General features: G+C 44.0%; 1 protein-coding gene across 2 annotated transcripts in view; it reads left to right on the top strand.

Moving 5' to 3' along the window:
* The window catches only part of LOC138284024 (threonine--tRNA ligase 1, cytoplasmic-like), a 221,178-nt gene that overhangs the window by 48,393 nt on the left and 145,841 nt on the right, over nucleotides 1-26,944 (top strand). For both annotated transcript variants that reach the window (XM_069222371.1, XM_069222372.1), the window contains exons 5-6: nucleotides 17,283-17,404; nucleotides 18,522-18,639. In XM_069222371.1, coding sequence (XP_069078472.1) covers nucleotides 17,283-17,404; nucleotides 18,522-18,639 — 240 coding nt within the window. The remainder of the gene's footprint in view (nucleotides 1-17,282; nucleotides 17,405-18,521; nucleotides 18,640-26,944) is intronic.

Genomic DNA, 26,944 nt, shown 5'->3' with positions numbered 1-26,944 from the left:
AAAACATAGGATTTCTGTCTTGTCGCTAATTAATTTAAGAAAACCTACCACTTTGGAAGTTAAGTCTATCGAGCCACCACTGCATTCTAGCCATGTCAGGCATCAAAAGGCTTTTTCAGATGCCCGCCAAACTTGGCAATGAAACCTAAGCCAAAAGTGTCTGCTTCTACCCCAAGCCAAATGCCATTGGTTCTGGTGCCGAAACCTTCCACCACCTATTCGGCACCTACTCTTTCGGCACCAAAAAGACTGCCTGCCTATGGTCTGAAAAGCAAACCCACTTCAGCACCGAAGAAAACTTGAATCCAGAATAAACTCAGAACCAAAATCGCTACAGGAGTCACTTCTACATAAAATGAAACGACAGCTCCAAGGCAAGCAGTCGCAACTTCAAATCCAGCCACAAACTGGAAGAGTGTTGGTGAAGTCTGTTATCTTCACCCCTTCTAAGCAACAACTCAAGTTTGAGGAGGCTCTAGAACAACCTACAGCTCTGGTCAAACAAAGGAAAATGGATAAGGACATAGAAGAGGCTCAGACACCTTTCCCTACATCCCCTTTCCAATCACCACACCACCACATTCCCCGTCTCCGCAACATTCTCACGGTGATCCCCTGGACCTTTTACCACAAGGATCACCTCATTCCCTCCATGATACACAAGATACAGGAGATTGCATGGAGCACTTACACACTGATATAGATAGTTGGTGTCAGTATGACGTAGATACTTATAGGGATACAAACATAGAGGTTTATCCAACTAGACCTTCACTACTTCACAGCACTACTTTTTTCAAGAACTAGTGGGGAGGGCAGCAACTTACCATCATGTGCCTCTTCATAAGGATCCTATAGAGGATGATTTCCTCTTTGAAACACTAACTGCCTCACACAAAACAACTTAATATATCCTTATGCTTATGGGAATGTTAAAGCATCTGGATGACCTTTGTCAAGACCTGGCTAGAGCTCTGGTTATTACTCCTAGAGTGGAGAAGAAATAGAAGGCCTCCCCCCTAAGATCCCATATACATCAGGAGTCGTATTCCAGCAGACTCTTTAGTAGTGACTAATGCTAGGAAAAGAGTTAACTTCCAAGCTGCCCAAGATGTTCCACCTCCTGCTAAGGAGAGTAAACTAGTTGACGCCTCAGACAAGCGTGTTGCTACCCAAGCACCAAATCGCTGGTGTATTACCAACATGCAGGGACTCCTGGCAAGGTACGATGGAGCCCACTGGGACAAAATGGAGCAGTTATTCCAATACCACCCAGAGGAACACAGGAAAAGGGGGCAAAAATATTTTTTTCATGAGGGATAGCTCATTCACAATAACTCTATATGCTGTGCCTTAGATTCAGCTGTTACTACAGCCAGAGGTATTAATACTAGTGTCCTCCTGTGCCGACATGTGTGGCTGCGCATTTCTGGCTTCAGACAAGAGGTGCCACAAACCATTCTAAATGTGCCTTTTAATAAGGAACACTTTTTTGGCCCTCAAGTAGACCGGCCTTCGAGAAAATGAAAAAAGAGTTAGCGAAATCAATGGCTGCGCTCCAGCTTCCCAGCTCTCATGTTGCTTTTCGTAGACCGCAATACAAGCCAGCCTCTAAATCTCCTTCAGCTAAAACATCCTCATCCTACAAAAAGATTCAGGCACATACATCCTCACACATTGGATTCTATAAAGGGCCCTTTAGAGGAAATAATTGCAGAGGTAGAGGTAGAACAACCTCCCCACGAGCCTCTGCCACTCTCTCTAAACAGTGTTTCACTCCGGCTACTTGCTGAATGCCAGACAACTGTAGGTGGGCGCCTTCAGTTCTTTCTCCAAAATTGGCAACAAATCACTATAGATCAATGGGTGTTGGATATTACCCAACATGACTTATATCTGGAGCTCGGTTCCACAACTCCAAATATCCCACCTCACACTCGCAAACTCTCACGGGATCACTCTCCTCAAACAGGAAATTCATTTTCTACTTGCAAAGGGATCAATAGAACCAGTTCCTATTCAGAATCAAGGGACAGCAGTGTATTCGCTTTACTTTCTCATCCCCAATAAAGATGGCTGACTAAGACCCATCCTGGATCTCATACCTCTAAACCATTGCTTCATATCAGAAACTTTTCACATGGTCACACTCCAAGATGTTACCCTTGCTACAACGTGCCCTATGGATGAACTGGTCAGGAATATTTGCCTATGCTTTTCCACCTCTCCTTCTTCCGTATGTGCTTCGGAAACTCAGGCTAACTAATTCTAGTGGTACTCACATGGGCCAGACAAACCTGGTTTACCACTCTCCTTGATCTCTCAGTAGTGCCATATGAGAAGCTTCCCCTCAACCTGAACCTTCTCATTCAGAACCAAGGTCAGATCCGGTGCCCAAATTCCAAGGAGCTGAATCTTGGAATTTGGCTGCTGAAGTCTTACAATTTGGGTATTTAAATCTACTTCAAGAATGTAGAGACATTTTTAAAGAAGCACATATACCTACCACTAGGACATGTTATGTAGCAAAGAGGACATTTTTTGTTCACTGTAGCATTTCTAAAAACTGGGGCTCTTTCCCAAGTGTCTGTACAAAATATTATTTTGTCTCTTATCCATTTGCAAAAATCAAACCTGGCATATACTTCTATAACGTTACATTTAGCAGCCATTGCTGCTTATCTTCAGAACAGACAACGGTCATCTCTTTTCAAAATCCCTTTCATAAAGGCTTTTATGGAAGGGCTTAAAAGAGTGATACCACCAGGATTACCTCCAGTGTCTTCTTGGTACCTTAATGTGGTTCTCACTAGACTTGTGGGACCATCTTCTGAACCACTACATTCATGTCCTTTGCAATTTCTTTTCTAGAAGGTGGCCCTTTTAGTTGCAATCACTTCACTGAGACGCGTTAGCGAGCTCCAGGCATTAACCTTGCAAGAACCCTTTTTCCAGTTACATAAAGACAAAGTGGTTCTTCTTATCAACCCAAAATTTCTACCAAAAGTAGTATTTCAATTTCATCTCAACCAAGCTTGAATTGCCGTTTTTTTCCCCCCACAACCTGATTTGGTTGCTGAAAGAGCCCTCCACACAATAGACGTGAAAAGAGCGCTTCTGTTCTACATTCATAGAACTAAAACATTTAGGAAGACAAAACAACTTTTTGTTGCATTTTCCCACCTCATAAAGGTACCCCTATTACTAAATGCAGTATAACAAGATGGATTGTTAAATGTGTCCAAACGTGTTTTACAAAAGCCAAGAGGTCACACTTTTGACCCCAGAGCACACTCAACATGCAAAATAGGTGTATTTATGGCATGTATAGGTAACTTACCCATAGCTGAAATGTGTAAGGCAGCTACATGGGCAACACCGCACACTTTCAGTAAATGCTATTTGGTGGATTTTCTAGCACACTAGCAAGCCAATGTAGGTCAGGGAGTGCTACATAGGCTTTTTCAAACTACTGTAATGCCCACAGGTTAGCCACAGCTTTTCTGGTGGCACTGCTTTACAGTCTGGGCAGAGCATGTTTATCTACAGCCACACATGCCATAAAAGGGAAAATGTTACTTACTCAGTAAGCATTCTGTTTGCAGCATGTAATGCTGTAAATCTATTTGCACCCAGCTGGCTCCCCAGACACGTTTGGTCGTTACCGTTTCTTAATACACTTTTGGATACATGGTCATTTTTCTTGCTTATCTTTACACTACACTCCATTCACAACCACCTGCAGGAAAATTGTGAGGATGGAGTCCAGGACCATGCGCGTTGCCAGCACAAGGAGGAGTCACTCTACCTCATGACTCGAAAGATCTTTGGAACAAAAACAACTTGCAACCTTCCGGACCCAACACTAGATGGCTTAAGTATGGAGAGCATGTGCATCTACAGCACTTCATGCCACAAACAGATGCTTACTGGGTAAATAACATTTTGCTTATAAGTTAGGTCTGCCCTTTCATATGGACATCTAGGAAAGAAAAAAGAATATATTTTATATATATATATATATATATATTCGATGGCATGCGTAGCTGCAGATACACATGCTGTGCACAGTCCACCGTCTGGTGTTGGGCTCGGAGTGTTACAAGTTGTTTTTCTTCGAAGAAGTCTTTTCGAGTCACGAGACCGAGGGACTCCTCCCCTTTCGGTTCCATTGCGCATGGGCGTCGACTCCATCTTAGATTGTTTTTTTTTTTTCCGCAATCGGGTTCGGACGTGTTCCTTTTCGCTCCGTGTTTCGGGTCGGAAAGTTCGTTAGAATCTCGGAAAAAAACGTCGGTATTGTTGCGTTCGGTATCGGGTTAGTTAGAACAAATCGACACCGAATTTTGAAGAGCTCCGGTGGCCCTTCGGGGTAATTTCGATCCCCTGTCGGGGCCTGCGGGTAAAAGGGTTGCAGCACAAGCAGCAAATCAGTGGCGTATTGCCAACTCTCAGGCACTTTTGGCAAGATACGACAGGGCTCATTGGGATGAAATGCAACATTTCATCGAACACTTACCGAAGGAGTTCCAAAAAAGAGCGCAACAAGTGGTGGAAGAGGGGCAAAGTATCTCCAACAATCAGATACGGTCTTCCATGGATGCAGCAGACACAGCTGCAAGAACAATAAACACCGCAGTCACAATAAGAAGGCACGCATGGCTACGCACTTCTGGGTTTAAACCGGAAATCCAACAGGCTGTGCTCAATATGCCGTTTAATGAACAGCAATTGTTTGGGCCGGAAGTAGACACTGCCATTGAGAAACTCAAAAAGGACACCGATACAGCCACAGCCATGGGCGCACTCTACTCCCCGCAGAGCAGAGGCACATTTAGGAAAACACCTTTTAGGGGAGGGTTTCGAGGTCAACCCACAGAAGCCACAACCTCTCAAACAAGACCTACCTACCAGGGACAATATCAGAGGGGAGGTTTTCGCGGACAATTTAGAGGGGGACAATTCCCCAAAAATAGAGGAAAATTTCAAGGTGCCAAAACCCCTCAAAATAAGCAGTGACTCACAAGTCACACACCCCCATCACATAACACCTGTGGGGGGAAGACTAAGCCAGTTTTACAAACTCTGGGAGGAAATAACAACAGATACTTGGGTACTAGCAATTATCCAGCATGGTTATTGCATAGAATTTCACCAATTCCCTCCAAACGTCCCACCGAAAACACACAAGATGTCAAAACAACATATAGATCTTCTAGGACTAGAAGTTCAAGCACTGCTACAAAAGGATGCAATAGAATTAGTACCAATTCAACAAAAGAACACAGGAGTTTACTCACTGTACTTTCTAATACCCAAAAAGGACAAAACTCTGAGACCAATATTAGATCTCAGAACACTAAATACCTACATAAAATCAGACCACTTTCACATGGTCACACTACAAGACGTAATCCCACTGCTCAAACAGCAAGACTACATGAAAACATTAGATCTAAAGGATGCGTATTTCCATATACCAATACATCCTTCGCACAGGAAATACCTAAGGTTTGTATTTCAAGGAATACATTACCAATTCAAAGTGTTACCATTCGGAATAACAACTGCGCCAAGAGTTTTTACAAAATGCCTGGCAGTAGTAGCTGCGCATATCAGAAGGCAGCAAATACATGTGTTCCAGTACTTAGACGACTGGTTAATCAAAACCAACACGCTAAAACAGTGCTCTCAGCACACAAAATATGTCATACAAACCCTTCACAGACTAGGGTTCTCCATCAACTACGCAAAGTCACATCTTTTACTGTGTCAAACGCAGCAATACTTAGGAGCGACAATCAACACAGTAAAAGGGATTGCCACTCCAAGTCCACAACGGGTTCAAACATTTCACAAAGTAATACAGGTCATGTATCCAACACAAAAGATACAAGTCAGAATGTTAATGAAACTACTAGGCATGATGTCTTCATGCATAGCCATTGTCCAAAACGCAAGATTACACATGCGGCCCTTACAACAGTGCCTAGCATCACGATGGTCACAAGCACAGGGTCAACTTCTAGATCTGGTGTTGATAGACCGCCAAACATACATCTCGCTTCTATGGTGGAACAGTACAAATTTAAACCAAGGGCGGCCTTTACAAGACCCAGTGCCACAATACGTCATAACAACAGATGCTTCCATGACAGGGTGGGGAGCACACCTCAATCAACACAGCATCCAAGGACAATGGGACATACATCAGAGACAGTTTCACATAAATCACTTGGAAATGTTAGCAGTATTTCTAGCGCTGAAAGCATTTCAACCCATAATAACCCAGAAATACATTCTTGTCAAAACAGACAACATGACAACAATGTATTATCTAAACAAACAAGGAGGGACACACTCGACACAGTTGTGCCTCCTAACGCAGAAAATATGGCATTGGGCGATTCACAACCACATTCGCCTAATAGCACAATTTATTCCAGGGATTCAGAACCAGTTGGCAGACAATCTCTCTCGAGATCACCAACAAACCCACGAATGGGAAATTCACCCCCAAATACTAAACAATTACTTTCACATTTGGGGGACACCTCAAATAGATCTATTTGCAACAAAGGAAAACTCAAAATGCCAAAACTTCGCATCCAGGTACCCACAAGATCAATCCCAAAGGAATGCTCTATGGATGAACTGGTCAGGGATCTTTGCATACGCTTTTCCCCCTCTCCCTCTCCTTCCATATGTAGTAAACAGGTTGAGTCAAAACAAACTCAAACTCATACTAATAGCACCAACATGGGCAAGACAACCTTGGTACACGACACTACTAGACCTGTCAGTAGTACCTCATGTCAAACTACCCAACAAACTAGATCTGTTGACACAACACAAACAACAGATCAGACATCCAAATCCAGCATCTTTGAATCTAGCAATTTGGCTCCTGAAATCCTAGAATTCGGACACTTGCACCTCACACAAGAATGTATGGAGGTCATAAAACAAGCTAGAAAACCTACCACTAGACACTGCTATGCAAACAAGTGGAAAAGATTTGTGTATTACTGCCAGAATAATCAAATTCAGCCATTACACGCATCTCCAAAAGATCTAGTAGGATATTTACTACATTTGCAAAAATCAAATCTAGCCTTCTCTTCCATAAAGATACATCTCACAGCAATATCAGCTTACCTGCAAATTACTCATTCAACTTCACTATTTAAAATACCAGTCATTAAAGCGTTTATGGAAGGCTTAAAAAGGATCATACCATCAAGAACACCACCTGTTCCTTCATGGAACCTCAACATTGTCTTAACAAGACTCATGGGTCCACCTTTCGAGCCCATGCATTCTTGTGAAATGCAATACTTAACGTGGAAAGTTGCATTTTTGATTGCCATCACATCTCTAAGAAGAGTGAGCGAGATTCAGGCATTTACCATACAAGAACCATTTATTCAGATACATAAAAATAAAGTGGTTCTAAGAACAAATCCAAAAGTTTTACCAAAGGTTGTCTCACCGTTCCACTTAAATCAAACGGTAGAATTACCAGTGTTCTTCCCACAACCAGATTCTGTAGCTGAAAGAGCACTACATACATTAGACATCAAGAGAGCACTAATGTACTACATTGACAGAACAAAACTAATTAGAAAAACAAAACAACTATTTATTGCCTTTCAAAAACCTCATACAGGAAATCCAATTTCAAAACAAGGCATTGCCAGGTGGATAGTTAAGTGTATTCAAACCTGCTATCTTAAAGCAAAGAGAGAGCTGCCTATTACACCAAAGGCACACTCAACCAGAAAAAAAGGGGCTACCATGGCCTTTCTAGGAAATATTCCAATGAACGAAATATGTAAGGCAGGAACATGGTCTACGCCTCATACATTTACCAAGCACTACTGTGTAGATGTGTTAACTGCACAACAAGCCACAGTAGGTCAGGCTGTACTTAGAACATTATTTCAAACTACTTCAACTCCTACAGGCTGAACCACCGCTTTTGGGGAGATAACTGCTTACTAGTCTATGCACAGCATGTGTATCTGCAGCTACACATGCCATCGAACGGAAAATGTCACTTACCCAGTATCATCTGTTCGTGGCATGAGTCGCTGCAGATTCACATGCGCCCACCCGCCTCCCCGGGAGCCTGTAGCCGTTTAGAAGTAGATCTTGAACAATTGTACATTTGTAAATATATTACTTTAACCTTTATTATGTACATACGTATTCATTCCATTGCATGGGCACTATGACTAACATACACAACTCCTACCTCACCCTCTGCGGGGAAAACAATCTAAGATGGAGTCGACGCCCATGCGCAATGGAACCGAAAGGGGAGGAGTCCCTCGGTCTCGTGACTCGAAAAGACTTCTTCGAAAAAAAACAACTTGTAACACTCCGAGCCCAACACCAGACGGCGGACTGTGCACAGCATGTGAATCTGCAGCGACTCATGCCACAAACAGATGTACACTGGGTAAGTGACATTTTCCATATAATACATATTTGTTCTGTAGCATGTGTAGCTGCAGATACACATGCTGTGCATTATACTTCTGCCATCTAGTGTTGGGCTCGGAGTGTTACAAGTTGCTTTTCTTAGAAGAAGTGTTTTCGAGTCACGAGATCGAGTGAATCCTCCTCTTTGGTTCCATTGCGCATGGGCATCGACTCCATGTTAGATTGTTTTCTTTCCACCGTCGGGTTCGGACGTGTTTCCTTTTGCTTCGAAAGTTCGATTTGGAAAACTTTGAAAATGCTTCATTTTCTTCGGTATTGTATCGATCGGGTGTACATCTTCCATCAACACAGGGGTACCGTCAGAGAAGACTAATCTACTCGCCCTTTTGGGCACTCGCGCCCAACTTGGGCCTAGTCGGGCCAACTGCGTGGAAGCCTCATGGATCTGACTCCATTCCGGTTCTGTCCTCTGTGCCACGCGAAATATCCTCATACAGACCAAGATCTCGCCTGTAATCTTTGCCTTTCCCCAGATCATCAGGAAGAAAATTGTGAGGCCTTTTGATCCTTCCAGTCCAAAAAGACTCTTCGAGACGTGAGGGCACGAAGACTCGAGATGGCGTCCAGAAGCTCCGAACATCTCGACGTAGAGGAGGAAGAAATCATGCAGACAGCAGTCTTCATTCGAGGTTCTGACTCCGAACAGGAATCTGAGGAAGACAGACCGGTCACGGCAGGACAACATGTGAGTACGCCTGCCCCTGTACCATCACAAAGACAGAAACATAAGGCCTTGGGTACACCACTGCCGGAAAGCCATGGCTCGGCCCGAAAAAAGACTACCGGTGACCAAACTACCAGTTCGGCGCCGGAAACGGCCACTCCTCCAAAACGATCGGAGGCAATAAAAAGCTCTGTGTCCGACTCCAGCAAACACCATTTTTCTGAGTCGAAAATTCGGAAATCCCTTTCCGAGAACATCCCTTCGATACTGAAAAAGCCGGCTTCGGAGCCAGAAAGGGCAGGTTACACAGAGGAGCATGGACTTCCAAAGAGACTAAAAGAAAGCCACAAAACCTCTGAAGAGGAGTCTCAAGTACAGCCAATACTTAAAGTTATGGAAGAAAGGCAATCCAGGATTCATATCCACAAAGTAACAGGCAGAATCCTAACAGCACCTCCTCTAAAACCTAAGAGAAAACTAGCCTTTCAGAAAGAATTGGCCTCCAGCTAAAGTGCCAAAGCTGAAGGAGAAACCACCACCTCCTCAATTTTCTCCTCCTCATTCTCCACACCTGCATACCTTTCCTCCTACCAGTCCTACACCAGTGCAGTCACCATCACACTCTTTTAACTCACAACAGGACAATGTAGATCCGTGGGATCTTTATGATCCAGATCCCATTCCTAGCAATGACCCAGACAGCTATCCCTCTAAGCCTTCACCACCAGAGGATAGCACTATGTACAATCATGTTTTAGCTAGGGCTGCAGCATACCATGGGGTCACCATGCACACTGAACCGTTAGAAGAGGATTTTTTGTTTAATACGCTCTCCTCCACACATTCAAAATATCAGTGCCTCCCCATGCACCCAGGCATGTTAAAACACGCAGATCAAATATTTAATGAGCCAGTTAAAGCAAGTATAATTACGCCCAGGATAGAGAAGGAGTACAAACCACCTCCCTCTGATCCTGATTACATAACACAAGTTCCTCCAAATTCGGTAGTAGTCAGCGCTGCCAGAAAAAGGGCAAACTCCCACTCATCAGGAGATGCACCCCCACCCGACAAAGAAAGCAGAAAGTTTGATGCGGCAAGGAAGAGTTGCATCCCAAGCGGTGAATCAGTGGAGGATAGCTAACTCACAAGCACTGTTAGCTAGATATGACAGGGCCCATTGGGATGAGATGCAAGACATAATTCAGCATCTCCCCAAAGAACATCAGAAGAGGGCACTGCAAGTAGTGGAGGAAGGGCAAGCCATTACGAATAATCAAATTCGATCTGCCTTAGACGCAGCAGATACCGCTGCTAGAAGTGTCAACACTGTAGTAACAATAAGAGGGCATGCATGGGTCAGGTCCTCGGGTTTTAAACCTGAAATACAGCAAGCAGTGTTAAATATGCCATTCAATAAGAAACAACTTTTTGGTCCAGAAGTTGACACAGCCATTGAGAAATTGCGCAAAGATTCAGACACCGCAAAAGCAATGGGTGCACTATACTCCCCACCATACAGGGGATCCTTTTGGATACCTCCGTTTAAAGGTGTATTTAGAACACAAACAGCAGAGGCATCCACATTGCAGGCAAAACCAACCTACCAACCACAATACCAACAAGGTGGTTTTAGGGGCACATATAGAGGACAGTATCCCAGAAATAGAGAGAAATTTCAGACCTCTAAGCAAACTCCACAGCACCCTAAGCAGTGACCTGTCTCATCCCCTTCCACTCCACACCTCTCCTGTGGGGGGAAGACTACAACAGCTCCACACAAATTGGCAAAACATTACCACAGACAATTGGGTACTATCAATTATCCGCAATGGCTATTGCCTTGAATTGATACAAACTCCCCCAATCGTTCACCAAAGTCACACAAACTATCCACAGAACACATTAATCTGTTACAGGAAGAAGTCAAATCTCTATTACTCAAACAAGAAGTAGAACCCGTGCCACAAGCTCAAATAGGGATATGCGTTTATTCACTATATTTCCTGATTGCCAAAAAAGATTGCACCCTCAGACCAATATTAGATCTCAGGACCCTCAATCTTTACATCCTGCCAGAACATTTTCACATGGTAACTCTTCAAGATGTAATCCCACTACTCCAAAAACACGATTTCATGGCAACATTGGACCTCAAGGATGCGTACTTTCATATACCCATCCATCCTGCACACAGAAAATCTCTCAGGTTTGTCATTCAAGGAAAGCACTATCATTTCAAAGTGTTACCCTTCGGAATAACAACAGCTCCAAGGGTATTCACAAAGTGCCTAGCGTTAGTCGCAGCCTACCTAAGAAGACAACATGTACATGTCTTTCCATATCTAGACGATTGGCTAATAAAATCAAACAGTCATTCGCAGTGTCAAAACCATACGCATTGCGTAATACAAACCCTGCACACACTAGGGTTCTCAATAAATTACCAAAAGTCGCATCTACAACCTGCACAAATACAACAGTATCTGGGTGCAATACTAAATACTCAAAAAGCGCTAGCATGTCCAAATACGCAAAGAATACGAGCATTCCAAAATATAATCACACAGATACAGACAAATCAACAGTACACTGTCAGATTTGTCATGAAGATTTTAGGGATGATGGCATCATGTATTGCAATTGTTCCACACGCAAGACTAAACATGCAGCCCTTACAACAGTGCTTTGCACAACAATGGTCACAGGCACATGGTCAACTTCAAGGTCTAGTGTTGATAGACCGCCAAACATGCATGTCCCTTCAGTGGTGGAATTCCACAAATCTAAACAAAGAGCGGCCATTTCAAGACCCTGTGCCTCAGACCATAATACAACAGATACATCAACAGTGTTGTGAACTTAAACGACTACAGGCTCCCGGGGAGGTGGGAGGGTGCATGTGAATCTGCAGTGGAACATGCCACGAACAGATGTACACTGGGTAAGTGACATTTTCCATATATGTGTATGTATGTGTGTGTATGTATATATATATATATATATATAGTCTTTTAGTGTTAATTTTATAGTGTATGTGATGGCTCACTCTAATTACCGGTGGACCATAACTGTATTACTTATAATTTGTAGTTTATCACTTCAGTACGTGGTGTAAGCATCTACATCATCAGGCCTGAGTTCAAGGATAGTGTAGTCAGTCCAAATCTTTGTTGTCAATATTTTTTAACAATGGCATCCAACAGTTCAGTCTTCTCTAGAATAATATTTACATATCTCACTTGTACTAAAATATCTAATGTGCGGAAATTTTAAAAAAAAAAAAAAACGTGTTTGAGCTGGTGAATTTTCTCCAGGAGGTGTTGAAATGTTAACAGTGCTTCTCTTTGAAACAGCTGCCCCACTGAAAGTATCCTGCCATTGTTCCATAATTTGCATTCTGCTTCCTAGAAGCTAGAAGAAAAGAATGTATTACTTCACGGCAGTGCATATCTGTTGTACAAAAATGGGGTATTAGTTGGGCAGGATGTGAGTAATTCCCAAGTAATAAATCCCATAATCCTGTCAGGATTAACACATATTTTAATAATTTAAATCTGAACTCCGTTGTTGGGGCCTGTGGGACAGAACCTACAGGCTTAATTTAAGAATAGCTTGTAAAGCGTTAAACAGCACCAAAAACAACAAAAAACAACTTCTAAAAATTTAATAAAAATGACGTAAGATTAATTAAAAATTCTTATTGCCTGTTCTCCAGACGGGATTTTAAACCTTTTGGGCAAAGAGCCCAATAGAAAGTCACTCTTTGCTGTTGACTGGGACCTAGATGGGATTTCAGGCTGACCATGCTAGAGCTGTTGTCGGATACACCAAGCAGGTTATCTCGGAGTTTATACTTTCTGACTGGTATCGGAATTACAAGTTATGTAATAGTTATCAGACTTGCACAGTTTTCCCCGTAAATTCTGACAGGGCAAATCTGATTAAATGTATCGGAGGGCAAGGCCAGGAAAAAAGGTAAAACATGCTAAATGTGGTGTTTTAAAAATGATTCCAGATGCCAAGCCCTATTTTCCTTTCAAAAGCTCTGAACAGCTGGTATTTACCACCGTGATATATACCTGGTCCTGGGGTAATTGTCTTTACCATATGTGGTAAATACCCCACCCTATTCCGAAAAACTCATAACGAGGGCCTTAGTCTAAGTCCAAATCCTTCAGTGGGGCAAGACTGAAGCGGCATCCCTCGATGTTGACTTAAAGTCAGATACCCATTGGCCGAGATCCCACATTGGTTTGGTTTTGGCGAAAACTTCTGAGCAGGAATTTCAAATGTTATGTGCGTTGAAGTCCCCACATTTGCCAGATTCCTTTCATTCCTTACTGTGGTCAAAATTTGTACGTTAGGACTTTGGATCTGAAGTATGAAGCCTTTTTACCCTCGCAAACCACCTGTCTAACAGAATTAAACTGTTTGTGACCACATGCAATTTGGGTGTGTGACTTTTTACCAATGTGATTATTGGAAGGGGCATATTCAGAGCATCCCAATACCAGATCGCATATTCAGAGCATCCAAATACCAGATCACTTTGGGATGTACAAATATTTTACTCTGGTTTGAAATGTAAATTGGGATAGCGCTCTGGTTGAGGGTGGGTGGGTGTAAATCTGCGGTCCTTCCCTCTTTTCTGAAAGAAACAAATCTAGGCTCTGGTTCGATCTCTCTGGGGAACTATGAAGAAGTGGGCACATTTGATTACCACGTGTTGCTGAGGTGAGCCACGTTTACTTTTTGAAGCTTTGTGCCTTTGGAACCTTTTTTTAGAACTCTACTTTTGGCAGGCCATCACATTCTAAAGGGTTTTGTCCTAGCTGGGTTAATTTAATTTGATAAGTGATTTCATGAAGACCAACACATACTTAGTAATATTACCCGGCTGCTGATAGCGTGGCAAATTCTCCAATTTACACTCAAAACTTGCTTCATTTTAGACGATCTCCTTGTGCCACTCCGACTTTGGATTTTTGGGGTGTGGAAAACTATTCCATCAAACACATGAACCTGGGAAAGAACCAGTCATTGAGAAATTTCTATTAATTTTTTTTAACAGTAATTTGAGCAGTATCATTTTAATGTTTAAACATTATTAATTGTGTTCACTGTATTCTAATCTGTGGGGAAACAGTATTTTAATGTATTAATTTTGTTGGTTATGAACAACTTGAGCAATTGAACTATTCTGCAGTATAAAATATCTAATTGTATAGGTCTCATGGAAATAAGCATACGGTGTAGAATATGTTGGTGTATTCTGTCACATACAGTTACACGTAAAAAAAAAAGAAACAGTGTGTCATTCAGGGCTGTATGTTAGTACTTTAACGTTTTGTTAATATATAAAAGTCAATCCTTGATAAATTTCTATATAAACCCTATATTTAGCCACAGTGGCTTGCAGACAGTATACAGCGAAGACCGAATATGACATTATTCATTCAGAGGGTACAAAAGATGCAATTGCAGTAGTAGACACAGACACCTGACAACGTAAAGGTCATAAGGTTATACATTAGGCCGCCATGCAGTGCGAGTGGATAGTCCATGTGGTAAAACAACATAAGTTGTAAATGTAATGCATATTATGTAAATACTGAAGAAGGATTTGTTGTCCTGGACTTGTAGAAGATACAAAATGACATTCCCTTCGTAATAATCGGCCATAACATGCAGCAAGTTGTCTGATACACAGACCCCAAGATATCACCACAAATGCATGGATCACCAATTATCCCCATATAAGCCCACACTCCTTTTGGAAGGGTTACAGTACTTCTGTGGGCCCACCTGAATTTGTGAGCAAAACTGTGGGGCACAGAACTACCTGCGCACCTATGAGCCGTAATACCGTAATCTGGATTCCCCCTCCACAGGTTCTGAATAGTAAAACAAGGTACTAGAGTGTGAACACTTCCCCCACCCCTCACCCCCCCCCCCCCCCCCCCCCCTCCCCAACGGCCACTCCAATCCATGGCTCCCACCCAGCAGCCGGTCTCTAATTCAGCTTCCTGGCAAGGAGAGCATGCAGTAGACCTTCACCTGATCTCCTTTGACTGGACCGCGATAGCAGACCCGCAGCAGTGAAGAGCCAGTGTGGGGGAATAATGGGGGGGCAAGGGGAGGGATCAAAGAGACTCCTTGGGTCAGTCCTGGTTGGCCTCACGATCAGGGGCCTGTGGCATCTCCCCGGGTCTCCATTGTAGCCCTGAAGCTGGGTGGGCACGTCTGTGGTGTTTGGGCCACTCCGGTGGGGGGGTGAGGGGAGGAATCCGCACCGCCCTTGGGAGGAGGACGGGTATGGTGGGATACCAACACTTCCTGTAGGTACGGTGAGCACAGGCCGTCGTTGGAGAGAGCGTCGGCGTTTAAGCAAGGTCTCCTCCTCTGGCGTCAGGCAGGTGCGGTGCAGTCATCCTGGTGACCCCTCTAGCTGTGGGGGCTCATCCTGTGCTCATCATGTAAAAGCGTGGTTTCTTTGTGAGGACCAAAACCCTGAGCACCAGGAGTTTGCATGCAAACTAGCCAGCACTTCTAATATGCTGGGAGGAGGGAAAACACTCCTTATGCACTTGGTGCGGGAGATGAAGCGCTCTTCACGCTCTTAAAGGACATAAAGTGCCCACCACATGCTAGCATAGAAGAAAAGGCACCATAAACAGAGCTTCACATGCGCTGGTTTTTAAAGGCACAGGGCAGGCCCCCAAGCCCTGGGAGAACACTTAGGAGGGCACAAGGGTTGCCAGCACATGAAGCAAGTAGGCTGTATAGCGGTTCCTGCTGGCAGTCCAGCAGTGCCTAGTGAAACTACGGTCAGAGAGCAGCTGTGGCAATAAGCAGAAAAGCAATCCAGTGAGTTCTTTAGGCCACCCAGCAAGTGGCAGGTAGCTTGGCAACAGCCGAATAGCAGTCCAGATGAGTCTCTTGTTCAGTGCAGCAGTCCTGATGACACAGTTCAGTCACAGTTTCAAATGTGCTCAGGGTCAGAGCCCCGGTATTTATACTCCAAAATTTCTTTGTTCAAGGTGTGACTTTCAAAGGAACCCTTTCAAACGTAACACAACACCTTTCAACCCAGCCCTGGCTCTAGACATCAGTAGGGGGTAAATCAGCCCATTGTGTAAGGCAGGGACACAGCTTGTACAAATGTAAGTGTGTCCCACTGCCTTAATTCCTAGTCCAGGAAGGCTATTAGCACGCAGATGCACCCAGCCCCTCCTGCGTGATGGCTGTCTGTAAAGTATGCACAAAGTGTAGCTGTCACTCTGCCCTAGACGTGGATTGGAGCCAGGCTGCAAAACACTAGTCATAAGCACAGAAAAATGGCTACTCTCTAACAGTGCCATTTCTAAAATAGTAATGTAAGATCCAACTACACCAGTAAGCAGGATTTCTCACTACCATTCCAAACATGCCACGCTACTCCTGATAAGACATTACCACTTAAACTATGAGAAGCAGCCCTAAGCACATGTCCTATCTTTTACATACACAGCACCATGCCCATAGGGCCATCTAGGGCCTACCTTACGGGTGACTTGGGTGTAGTAAAAAGGAGTTTAGGCCTTGGCAGGTAGTTCAAAATGTCAAGTCAATGTGGTAGTAAACTGTGCACGCAGGCCCTGCAATGAGACAGGTTTGAAAGATTACTTCTGTGGGTGGTGCAATCAGCGCTGCAGGTCCATTAGTAGCATTTAATTCACAGGCACTGGGTATATGGTATACCACTTTACAAGGGACTTACAGGTAAATTAGCTATGCCAACCAGGTGTAAGCCAAACATACCATGTGAGATCACATGCACTATAGCATTGGTTAGCAGTGGTAAAGTGCACAGAGTCCTAAAGCCAACAAAAAGAGGGTCTAAAAAAAGGAGGAGAAAAGCAAAAGGTTTGGAGATAACCCTGCAGAAAGGGCCATTCCCAACAGTGATAAATATAAAATTGTGTACAAAAAAATGAGATGGTCTTGAAATGAGTTTGAAAACTAAACTCTTAATAAAACTGTGGAAACCTTTGTTGAGATTGCATGAGGTTAGGCACTTCAACATCTATTTGAACTGCTTTCTCAAACTCCTTGTATTTATGAACAGGTATACTGGCACTCAAGCGCTCACATCCTTGGAGAGTCCATGGAGAATTATTATGGTGGCTGCTTGTGCTACGGTCCACCCATTGAAAATGGATTTTATTATGACATGTTTCTGGAGAACAAGTAGGTGAACCTATACAGTAGGCACACATTTCATTCTTAAGGTGTTCACGGTAGAGGGTGTTTTTTTTTTTTTTTTTTTAAATAATTAACTTAATCAACAATTTGCATGCCTCTTTAACAGTGGTTGTTCATGAAAACTATAAATACGATTTTTATGCAAGGTTTACTTGTTTCATATGTTTGAAAAGCTAAATGTGCCCCTACCAAATTCAGTTTCTGTCCGCTCTGTCATGACTGCAGCTTTATTCCACCCTGTCAGAAAAGTGAGTTTACTTTCTATAAAAGTATTAATGAACTGCCAGCACCATTACCTGCAAGGTGACAAAAGGGCCACTCTTATTGCAATAATTTTTATTGCTCTTATGGCTTTGTTAAGCCACTTTATTCCATTTATTAGATAATGACTGCTGACTCTCAGACGTTTGTTTAGGGAAAGAAAAGCCAGCCCAATAGTCCATCCTAGATGAATGCCTGAAAAAGATGAAATTCTGGATTGAAAGAAACTCGCTTCAAGTAAAACGGACGTAAACCTTATTAAGGTCTTTTTCGTTTTGGGAAGGAGAATGGTGATGAAGTCAGTCTAACGTCAACACCATATAAGAAATGTATAATGTATGAATAATATAAACAAAGCTCTGCTTCAATAAACAAAGACAAATCACCATAGCAGCAACAATAATAAGCTTATTTGTATCTGGTTTCTGAGTGCCCTTGTGAGTGCATTGGTGAAAAGGTGCTGTTTGGCCAGTAAGGGGCATCTAGGTTAAAGTGCATGCGTTTGAATGACATGGTGTCAGTAAAGTGTGTCTAATGTTGCTGCATATAAGCATAGAGTGTATTTATTGACTGTGAGAAAAGATGCCATAGCACATGCTGGTACTTCTCACTTTTAGGATGGACATCATTATATGCAGAAATAACCTGTACGCTTCATTTGGGACCTCTGTGGTATAATATCATTATTATTAGGGCAAATCTGATGTTCTAAATTGTCCTAATGACCACGATATGATGGGCTAATATGCTGTGTCAATGTAATTTCTGATTATGATAAAAAAACAAACTGTGCAATGGCATTAAGTGGCTGAAAAACATTGTGTTTTTTTTTTCTTATTAGGGGAGTGTCTAGTAATGAATTCCCTTTACTGGAGAACATGTGTAAACATATCATTAAAGAGAAGCAGCCTTTTGAACGACTGGAAATAAGTAAGGAGGTCCTTCTAGAAATGTTTAAGGTAAGGTATGAACTAGCAGCTCATAAATAGATATCCTTATTGAATTTTCAAAAATCAGCCATTAGTAGAGGATGGTATTGTATCATAAGTGCTAAGTTCCACACCTTTCTAAATAACTTTTATTCTAGGATGGATTTGATGTAGAAAGTAGTGTAGTACATGGTCACCATTCCCTTCGACTGTGTATCAGAGCAGCATTGACATTTCACAGAAACAACTTCTCTTCTGCCTCCAGTCTCATCCTTGGGGAAGCCGTATTTTGAGCTTCAGTGACATCTTCAACTAAATACCTGCAAAATACGTTCTTCCCTTTTCTATTACTTTTACATACCTTTTTCTTATCCTCCCATTTTTTTCCGATTCCCCTGTTAACCAAAATCAATGCATCCTGAACTCCCTATGCATAATTTATATTCCTCCAGCCTACCTCTGCCACTTGTCAGTTGGTCTATCTTCCTCACCTCCCCTGTTTCAATGTATTTCCTCTTATTCTTTCTTCTTAACTTACTCTTGAAATCTTAACCAGTAGATCACTTTTTTCTGCCTTACTGAAACCTAGCTTTTATCACTGCACTTCCGGTATGATAGAAAAGACACCTGCAAGATACAAAAATATGCTCTGGCCACAGTATTGGGTTGTCGTGCTTCACAGTGGTTCCTGTACTTCCTTAACGCTTTCATTTCTAAGAGAGGCTCTCCTGGTCCATGTGATATGCCTTCATCTCTGTTTATGTACTGGTCGCTGTTATTTACTTGTTTCCTCAGCAACTCCTCCTCCATTGACATTTTTGGTGGTTGGCGTCCCAGATCTCCGTGCCTGTCTTGTTCATTAATTTCTCAATGGCAAATTAAACTGAAGAATCAGCCAACCTCGTTTCTTCCTCTTCTGCGCTTTTATGGACAGCTTCAAGACCAATAGTTTGCACCCACTCCTGTTTGGCTCTGTCCACTGCATTCACTCTTCTCCTTTCCCTACTGATGTCTGACCTTATTCCAGCAGCATAGTCTGGCATTCCCCCTATCTTTTTTCTGTTTTGACTCCTCTGTATTCTACTGAAAGCTCATTTATGTCAAATTTCTCTCTGTATATACATTAATCTGGTCTCTCATCCTTCCCCCTACTTTAATCCTGCCCACTCATCCGCCTACACATATCCTTACTCAGAGACTTCTTTAACAATTTTAACTGCTCCAATATCCACATCCACTACTAAGTATGTTATACTAAATATTTTATCCAGTAATTGCTAATTCTTAATCTCTCCTGAGAGGACTTTTAGCACTCTGCTGGTGTACAGGCAGGTTTTTTCATACACACCCCTTGTAGCCTTAGTCATTCCTCTAAACAACCCATTCCTCCAAGGAACAGCTTAAAGTAGTTCCAATAACTTCATAACACCTGGGTCAAGGCTAACAATGCAGATCTTCCCTGTTTATAAACCACTGTGACTGCGTTCAAACATTGCTGTCCTCAACAAAGCAATTTTAATGTGAGAAACTAGAGTGCTCCAGCCTTTCCTTTGCGAAACAGTCCAACTCAGTAAAGTGCAGAAGAATGATCTGATTGGAAGTGTCTGTTACCTGAGCAATGACTATGAAAGAAAATCCCCAAATAGTCACTGTGTGCCCCAGTGTTATGTCTCCAACACCTGCAGTTAAAATCCTCTACCCTTCGCTCACCCACATCAGTTTCAAAGAATACACCATCACAGCAGCTAGTACATGGAAAATAGGTTCTTGTTCTTATATTGTTTCTGTTTAGTCTACATCAGACTAATGTTCTGATAGGATTTCCTCTTTCAAGACCATTGCTGCCATTGTGTCACCGATTTTTTTTGTTGTTGTTTGTTACTCAGTACTTGGTTAGTTGTGGTACTCCTTTATCTACTCTTCAGAAGCCTTCCCGAGAGCTGGCCAGAGTCCTGGGGGGGTACCTTTCCAATTGCCATCTGGGCCCTTCAACCTCTCTGTGTCAGGAGGCTTGACTTTATGTATTGCCAAGAACATCAGTGTATATTTTTTGCCCAATTTAGACTGCCTGGTTGCGGTCTGGGAAGTTCAAGCCTAACCATTTATCCTGCATAATGGTGCTGCATCCATGAGGTAATAGCATTTTGAAAAAGAAAGGAAAATACATACTTTGGAAAATTCATCAGTGATGCTGTCTTCCGAGTGGTTTTATATGTATTTGTCACTGCCACTGTCTGTGGGTGGAGGCCAAGATTTAGATGCCAGTTCCAGAATCTGAGGATGGTCTGCGTTGTGTCTTTAAGTGACCAGGGACTGCAGGTATCCTGACTTTCCTTCGGTCCTCTAAAAGCCAGAGGTGCAAGGACAAAGAACTGCAAGGCCTTAGGTTATTGAATTTGATAAAAAAAACATATAGCCAACATAGCGGACCTACTGCAAGACTCAGTTGTGATGAATGTGCGCAGCAATTATTCATCTTGGTAGACCCTAAATTTTGGCCAAGGGAAAGGTGGCGAGACTAAGAGGCAGCAGATCAAATGGTGACAGAGGATAGGTTAAGTTATTTTGCTTTAAAACACAAACTGTTCTGGTCAATGGCATGTATGACTGTAGATACACATGCTCTGCATACTCCTGCCATCTAGTGTTGGGTCCAGAGTGGTGCAAGTTGTTTTTCGTCTTAGAAGTGTTCTGAATCACAGCATCAAGTGACTTCTTCTCTTGGTGATATTGTGCATGGGCATTGACTCCTTTGTTAGATTGTTTTCTCTCCTCCATATGTGTCTATGCTGTGTCTTTCGACTCGCTCCCAATTCGCTCTCTCATCTTACCCTTTTTTCAACAGTATTGTTATCACTTGCCTCCCTTCCACACAGCACCAACAGACATTATAACCTGATGGAACTCACTCTGTTCCACTCCCCCCTCCCCTTGGTGCCAACAAACGTCCTGCAAACCTACCAGCATCTCGTGTGTAACCTCTGCTTCTCCCCCGATCGTCAAGAGGCCGACTGCAATGCCTGCAAATCTTTCTGATCAAAGAAGACCTTTTGGGACTAAAGAGCACATCAGTTGGAAATGTCACACAAGACTCCGCACAAAACGCCAGACATCTTTGATGAGGAGCACTCACAAGAGGAGCCTGCGCAAGAGGAAGAGGTCCTCTCTAGCCAAGACACTTTGGACTTCAATGTCCAGACGGACATCGAAGCCACAAGATCACCTCAGCTCAACCCCCAAGTACCATGGCCCCTTCCGCCCATCATAAGACTGTCAAAGTCCTTTCACCCTTTCTCAAAGTCACTGGTCCGCCACTGTCACCAGGCCATGCTCAGTGCCGAAAAGCCACTTCAGCTGCCCGCCCTCTGGCCCAGCACCAAAACCATCTGCAAAGACCAAGGCTCCATCCTCTGCTTCAGCCTCTTTTTCCACGGACCGAGAGATCTTTTCCGTCTTGACTCAAGCCTCCACTTCGGTGCAGACCAATCCACACCAACAAAAATCTTTGGTGATGAAAACACTGGAGCCGAAATCTTCGGAACAAAGAGACTCTTCCACTACCCCTTCTCCAGTGGAACCCATACTTGAAATCGTGGAAGCTCGTCAGCCTTGCCTCTAAATACAGGAGGGTACAGGACATATTATTGCTACGCCTTCCTCCCCTGTACTTCTAAAATGTAAGACTTACCCACTAGGCGGCAGGCATGGTTTTTTGTGTGTGTGTGTGTGTGTGTGTTTTGTTTGTTGGGGGTGGCCCCTTGGGCAAAAGTCGCACCACAAGGGGGGCACACAACTATTGGCCATTTCTGCCCCTTGGGGGCAGATTGACCTATTATTTTTAGGCCGATATACCCCTAAAAGGGGCAGAAGCCACATAGACGCCAGGGATTTTTTCCATTTGTTTTTTTGTGGGCGGGGTGGGAGGTGGGCGACCCCTTGGGTAAGGGTCTCTTCCAAAAGGGGGCACACAAATGTTGGCCATTTCTACATCCCCCCCCCCCCCCCCCCCCCCCCCCCTTGGGGGGGAGATCGGCCTATCTTTTTTAGGCCAAGAATCTACTAAGGTGCCAGGGATTATTTTGTTTTCATTTTTTTTTTTTTGTGTAGGGGGTGGCCCCATGGGCAAGGGTTGGCACATAACTGTTGCCCATTTCGCCCCCCCCCCCCCCCTTGGGGGCACATCGGCTATTTTTATAAGGCCAATCTGCTCCCCAGGGGGCAGAAAGGCCACCAAATGCCAGAGAACTAACAAAAAAATAGAGGGGTGGGGGGCTACTAACCAGTATGGGGGTGGTTATGCCCCCCACCCCAACTGAAGGGGGTAACAGTCTTTCAGCCCCACTTGTAAACTAAAGGACCTTATCCCAGGCAAGCAAGAGGACATTTCATTATTTTGGGTTTTGATTTTACATTTGGACTAAGAGAGCTTGGCTAACTCTCATTATCATCTCACTTGGAATGGTAAGCGCCTGCACTTTTTGGACTATTCTTAGTGTCGCCTGTAGTGAGTCAGACTCTGTCTCCCACACCGCAGGCGATTCTGCCGCTCAAAAATCCAGTAGTCTCATTAGAATAATGAGAGCCTACGCTTCACATGCACCCCACACCATATTCTTACCCACAATGCCCTGCAAACCGCTAACTTTGCTTGGAATCACGCATTTTCCATACATTTTTGTGATGGAACCAGTGGCTAATTTAGGCTTGTTGTTTCCAGTGCGGAGCACCAGCACTTATTTTTGAGGGCCGGCACTTATTTTTCTGCCTCAAGCATTTACTGTGAGCAAAAGACACACATGGAAAAGACAGAGAAAAACGAAAACGCGTCACAAAGGGGAATAGCAGAAAGCAGCAAGAGTAAGCTGAAGGGGCAGGGAATGGCTTTAAATGGATTGAAGAGGCCCTAAATGGCTTCAGGATTATGCTGCCTCAGTATTCCGTGTTCGCACATTTAATAACAGTAGCCGCGTTTTTAAGAGGAGAGCTTTGGCACCAGCAGATTTTTGTTTACAAATTAAGCAGTGGATGGAACCTTCCGGAATCCACAAAATTCCTACCACCCAGCATAGTCTCATCTATACCGATAAAACTTCTGCCCCACTTCTCAGCCTAAAACATTTAGTTTTTTTCCCAAACTGCCCTTTTAGACCCGCTTTGGTTCCCTCTTAATTTTTACATGTTTTTGGCCCTTCCCTGTCACAGGCACTTGGCCCACCAATGTTTGGCGGTGGGCAATTTGTGCCGGTGAGGTGACCCCACACAGAAATATGAGGAAAATGTTATTTATTTATTTTTTAGCTTATTTTAAGGATTGCTGAGGACTCTGGTAAGAAAACACTGGGGGTGCCATGCAAGACACATCTCCCTGGGCTCCATCAGGTGTCTAGTTTTCAGAAATGTCTGGGTTTGGTAGGTTTCCCTAGATGGCTGCTGAGCCCAGGACCAAAAACGCAGGTGCCCACCTTGAAAAAACAGGTAGTTTTGGAATAGATAATTTTGATGTGTCTATGTTGTGTTTTGGACACTTCCCTATCGCAGGAACTAGGCCTACCCTTACAAGTGAGGTACCATTTTTATCGGGAGATGTGGGGGAATGCGGGGTGGAAGGAAGTTTGTGGCTCCTCTCAGATTCCAGAATTTTGCAGCACCAAAATCTGACGAAAAAGTGTTTTTTTAGCCACATTTTGAGGATTGCAAAGGATTCTGGGTAACGGATCCCAATGAGAGCCCCACAAGTTACCCCAACACAGAATAGAAGAACAAGTGTTATTGCCCATTGTCTTTCTCTACATTTTTTCCTTCCAAATGTAAGACAGTGTGTAAAAAGGAATGCTATTTGAAAAATGCCCTGTAATTCACATGCTAGTATGGGGACACCCAAATTCAATGATGTGCAAATAATCACTGCTTCTCAACACCTTATCTTGTGCCCATTTTGGAAATATAAAGGTTAAAAATTTGTCACTATATTTCAGCAAATGAATTGCTGTGTTCGGTGGCATGTGTAGCTGCAGATACACATGCTGTGCATAGTCCGCCGTCTGGTGTTGGGTCGGAGTGTTACAAGTTGTTTTTCTTCGAAGAAGTCTTTTCGAGTCACGAGACCGAGGGACTCCTCCCACTTCGGTTCCATTGCGCATGGGCGTCGACTCCATCTTAGATTGTTTTTTTTCCACCATCGGGTTCGGACGTGTTCCTTTTCACTCCGTGTTTCGGGTCGGAAAGTTAGTCAGAATCAACGGAAAATTCATCGGTATTGTTTCGTTCGGTATCGGGATAGTTAGGGCAAATCGACACCGAACCTTAAAGAGCTCCGGTAACCCTTCGGGGTATTTTCGATCCCCCGTCGGGGCCTGGTCGGCCCGACCGTGTGCAACATCGAGACTGATGGAACGGACCCCGTTCCGATTCTGTCCTAAATGCCACAGTAAATATCCTTATACAGACCAACATTTGGTCTGTTACTTGTGCCTGTCCCCCGAGCACAAGGAAGAGTCGTGTGAGGCCTGTCGCGCGTTTCGGTCGAGAAAAACGCTCAGGGACCGAAAAGCTAGGAGGTTGCAGATGGCTTCCACGCCGACAGGACAACAAGGGTTCGAGGAGGAGGGAGAAGAAGAAACTTTCTCCATCCGCGATTCGGATTCCGAAGAATTCGACGTCGACGAGCAACCAACCGTGAGTAAGACGTAGAAAGAAAGATCACACGAGAAAACAGACAAAGCCCAGGGGACTCCACTGCCAACAGGCCATGGCATAACCCATAAAGTAGGTGACCGTCTATCGGCACCGAGAGAGTGGTGCAGAAAAGGCTCGACACTGAGACAGCAGCACCGAAGCTACTCGACACAGAGACAGCGGCACCGAAGATGGTCGGCACCGAGAGGCCAAGACACCGAAAAAGAGAAAGATCTCGTCGGAGCCGAAAACAACTAAAGACACGGTTTCGGTGCCAAAACACCCGGCAACCGAACCAAAAACCAGTTCCTACTCAGAGGAACAATCACTGTCCTCCCAACTAAAAAGACACAGATTTGAGGAGGAATTACAAACTACAGAGGTAGATCACACGCAAGCGGATCTTTATCCAAAGGGGTACAGGGAAAATCAGCACTCTTCCCCCAATCAGAAGGAAAAGGAAACTTGACTTCCAGCAACAAGACAAGCCACCACAAGCAAAGGTGGTAAAGAGGGTAACTCCACCACCCTCTCCACCACAGTCAACTCATGTCTCACCGGCACAGACTCCACCACAATCACCAGCTCATACCACCATGAGCCAGGATGATCAGGCAGCATGGGACCTCTATGATGCTCCAGTATCGGACAATAGTCCAGAGTCGTACCCAACTAAACCCTCACCACCTGAGGACAGTACAGCATATGCACAGGTGGTAGCTAGGGCAGCCGAATTTCATAATGTATCTCTACATTCGGAGCCTATTGAGGATGACTTCCTCTTTAACACCCTGTCCTCCACCCACAGCCATTATCAAAGTCTTCCCATGCTCCCGGGAATGCTAAGGCACGCTAAACAGATTTTCAAGGAGCCTGTTAAAAGCAGAGCAATAACTCCAAGGGTGGAGAAAAAATACAAGGCACCGCCCACAGACCCTGCTTTTATTACATCACAACTGACACCAGATTCAGTAGTCGTAGGAGCAGCTCGTAAAAGAGCCAACTCGCAGACATCAGGCGACGCACCACCTCCGACAAGGAGAGCCGCAAGTTTGATGCAGCTGGGAAAAGGGTTGCAGCACAAGCTGCAAATCAGTGGCGCATCGCCAACTCGCAAGCACTCCTAGCGCGATACGACGGGGCCCATTGGGACGAGATGCAGCATCTCATCGAGCACCTCCCCAAAGAATTCTAGAAACGAGCGAAACAAGTGGTTGAAGAGGGGCAAAATATCTCCAACAACCAAATACGTTCTTCTATGGATGCAGCAGATACAGCTGCAAGAACAATAAATACTGCTGTGACAATAAGGAGGCACGCATGGCTGCGCACATCTGGCTTCAAACCTGAGATACAACAGGCAGTGCTCAATATGCCGTTCAATGAACAGCAATTGTTTAGCCCAGAAGTGGACACTGCAATTGAAAAATTAAAGAAGGACACTGACACAGCCAAAGCCATGGGCGCACTCTATTCCCCGCAGGGCAGAGGCACATTTGGCACATTTCGCAAAACAACTTTCAGAGGAGGGTTTCGAGGTCAAGCCACAGAAGCCAGCACCTCACAAACAAGACCACCTACCTACCAGGGACAATATCAAAGGGGTGGCTTTCGAGGCCAATACAGAGGGGGCCAATTCCCAAGAAACCGGGAAAGTTTC

The sequence above is a fragment of the Pleurodeles waltl genome, chromosome 3_1, assembly GCF_031143425.1.
Source record: "Pleurodeles waltl isolate 20211129_DDA chromosome 3_1, aPleWal1.hap1.20221129, whole genome shotgun sequence".
In the NCBI taxonomy this organism is placed as follows: domain Eukaryota; kingdom Metazoa; phylum Chordata; class Amphibia; order Caudata; family Salamandridae; genus Pleurodeles; species Pleurodeles waltl.
Note: the sequence above shows the minus strand (reverse complement) of the source record. Positions and strands in the feature narration are given on the sequence as shown.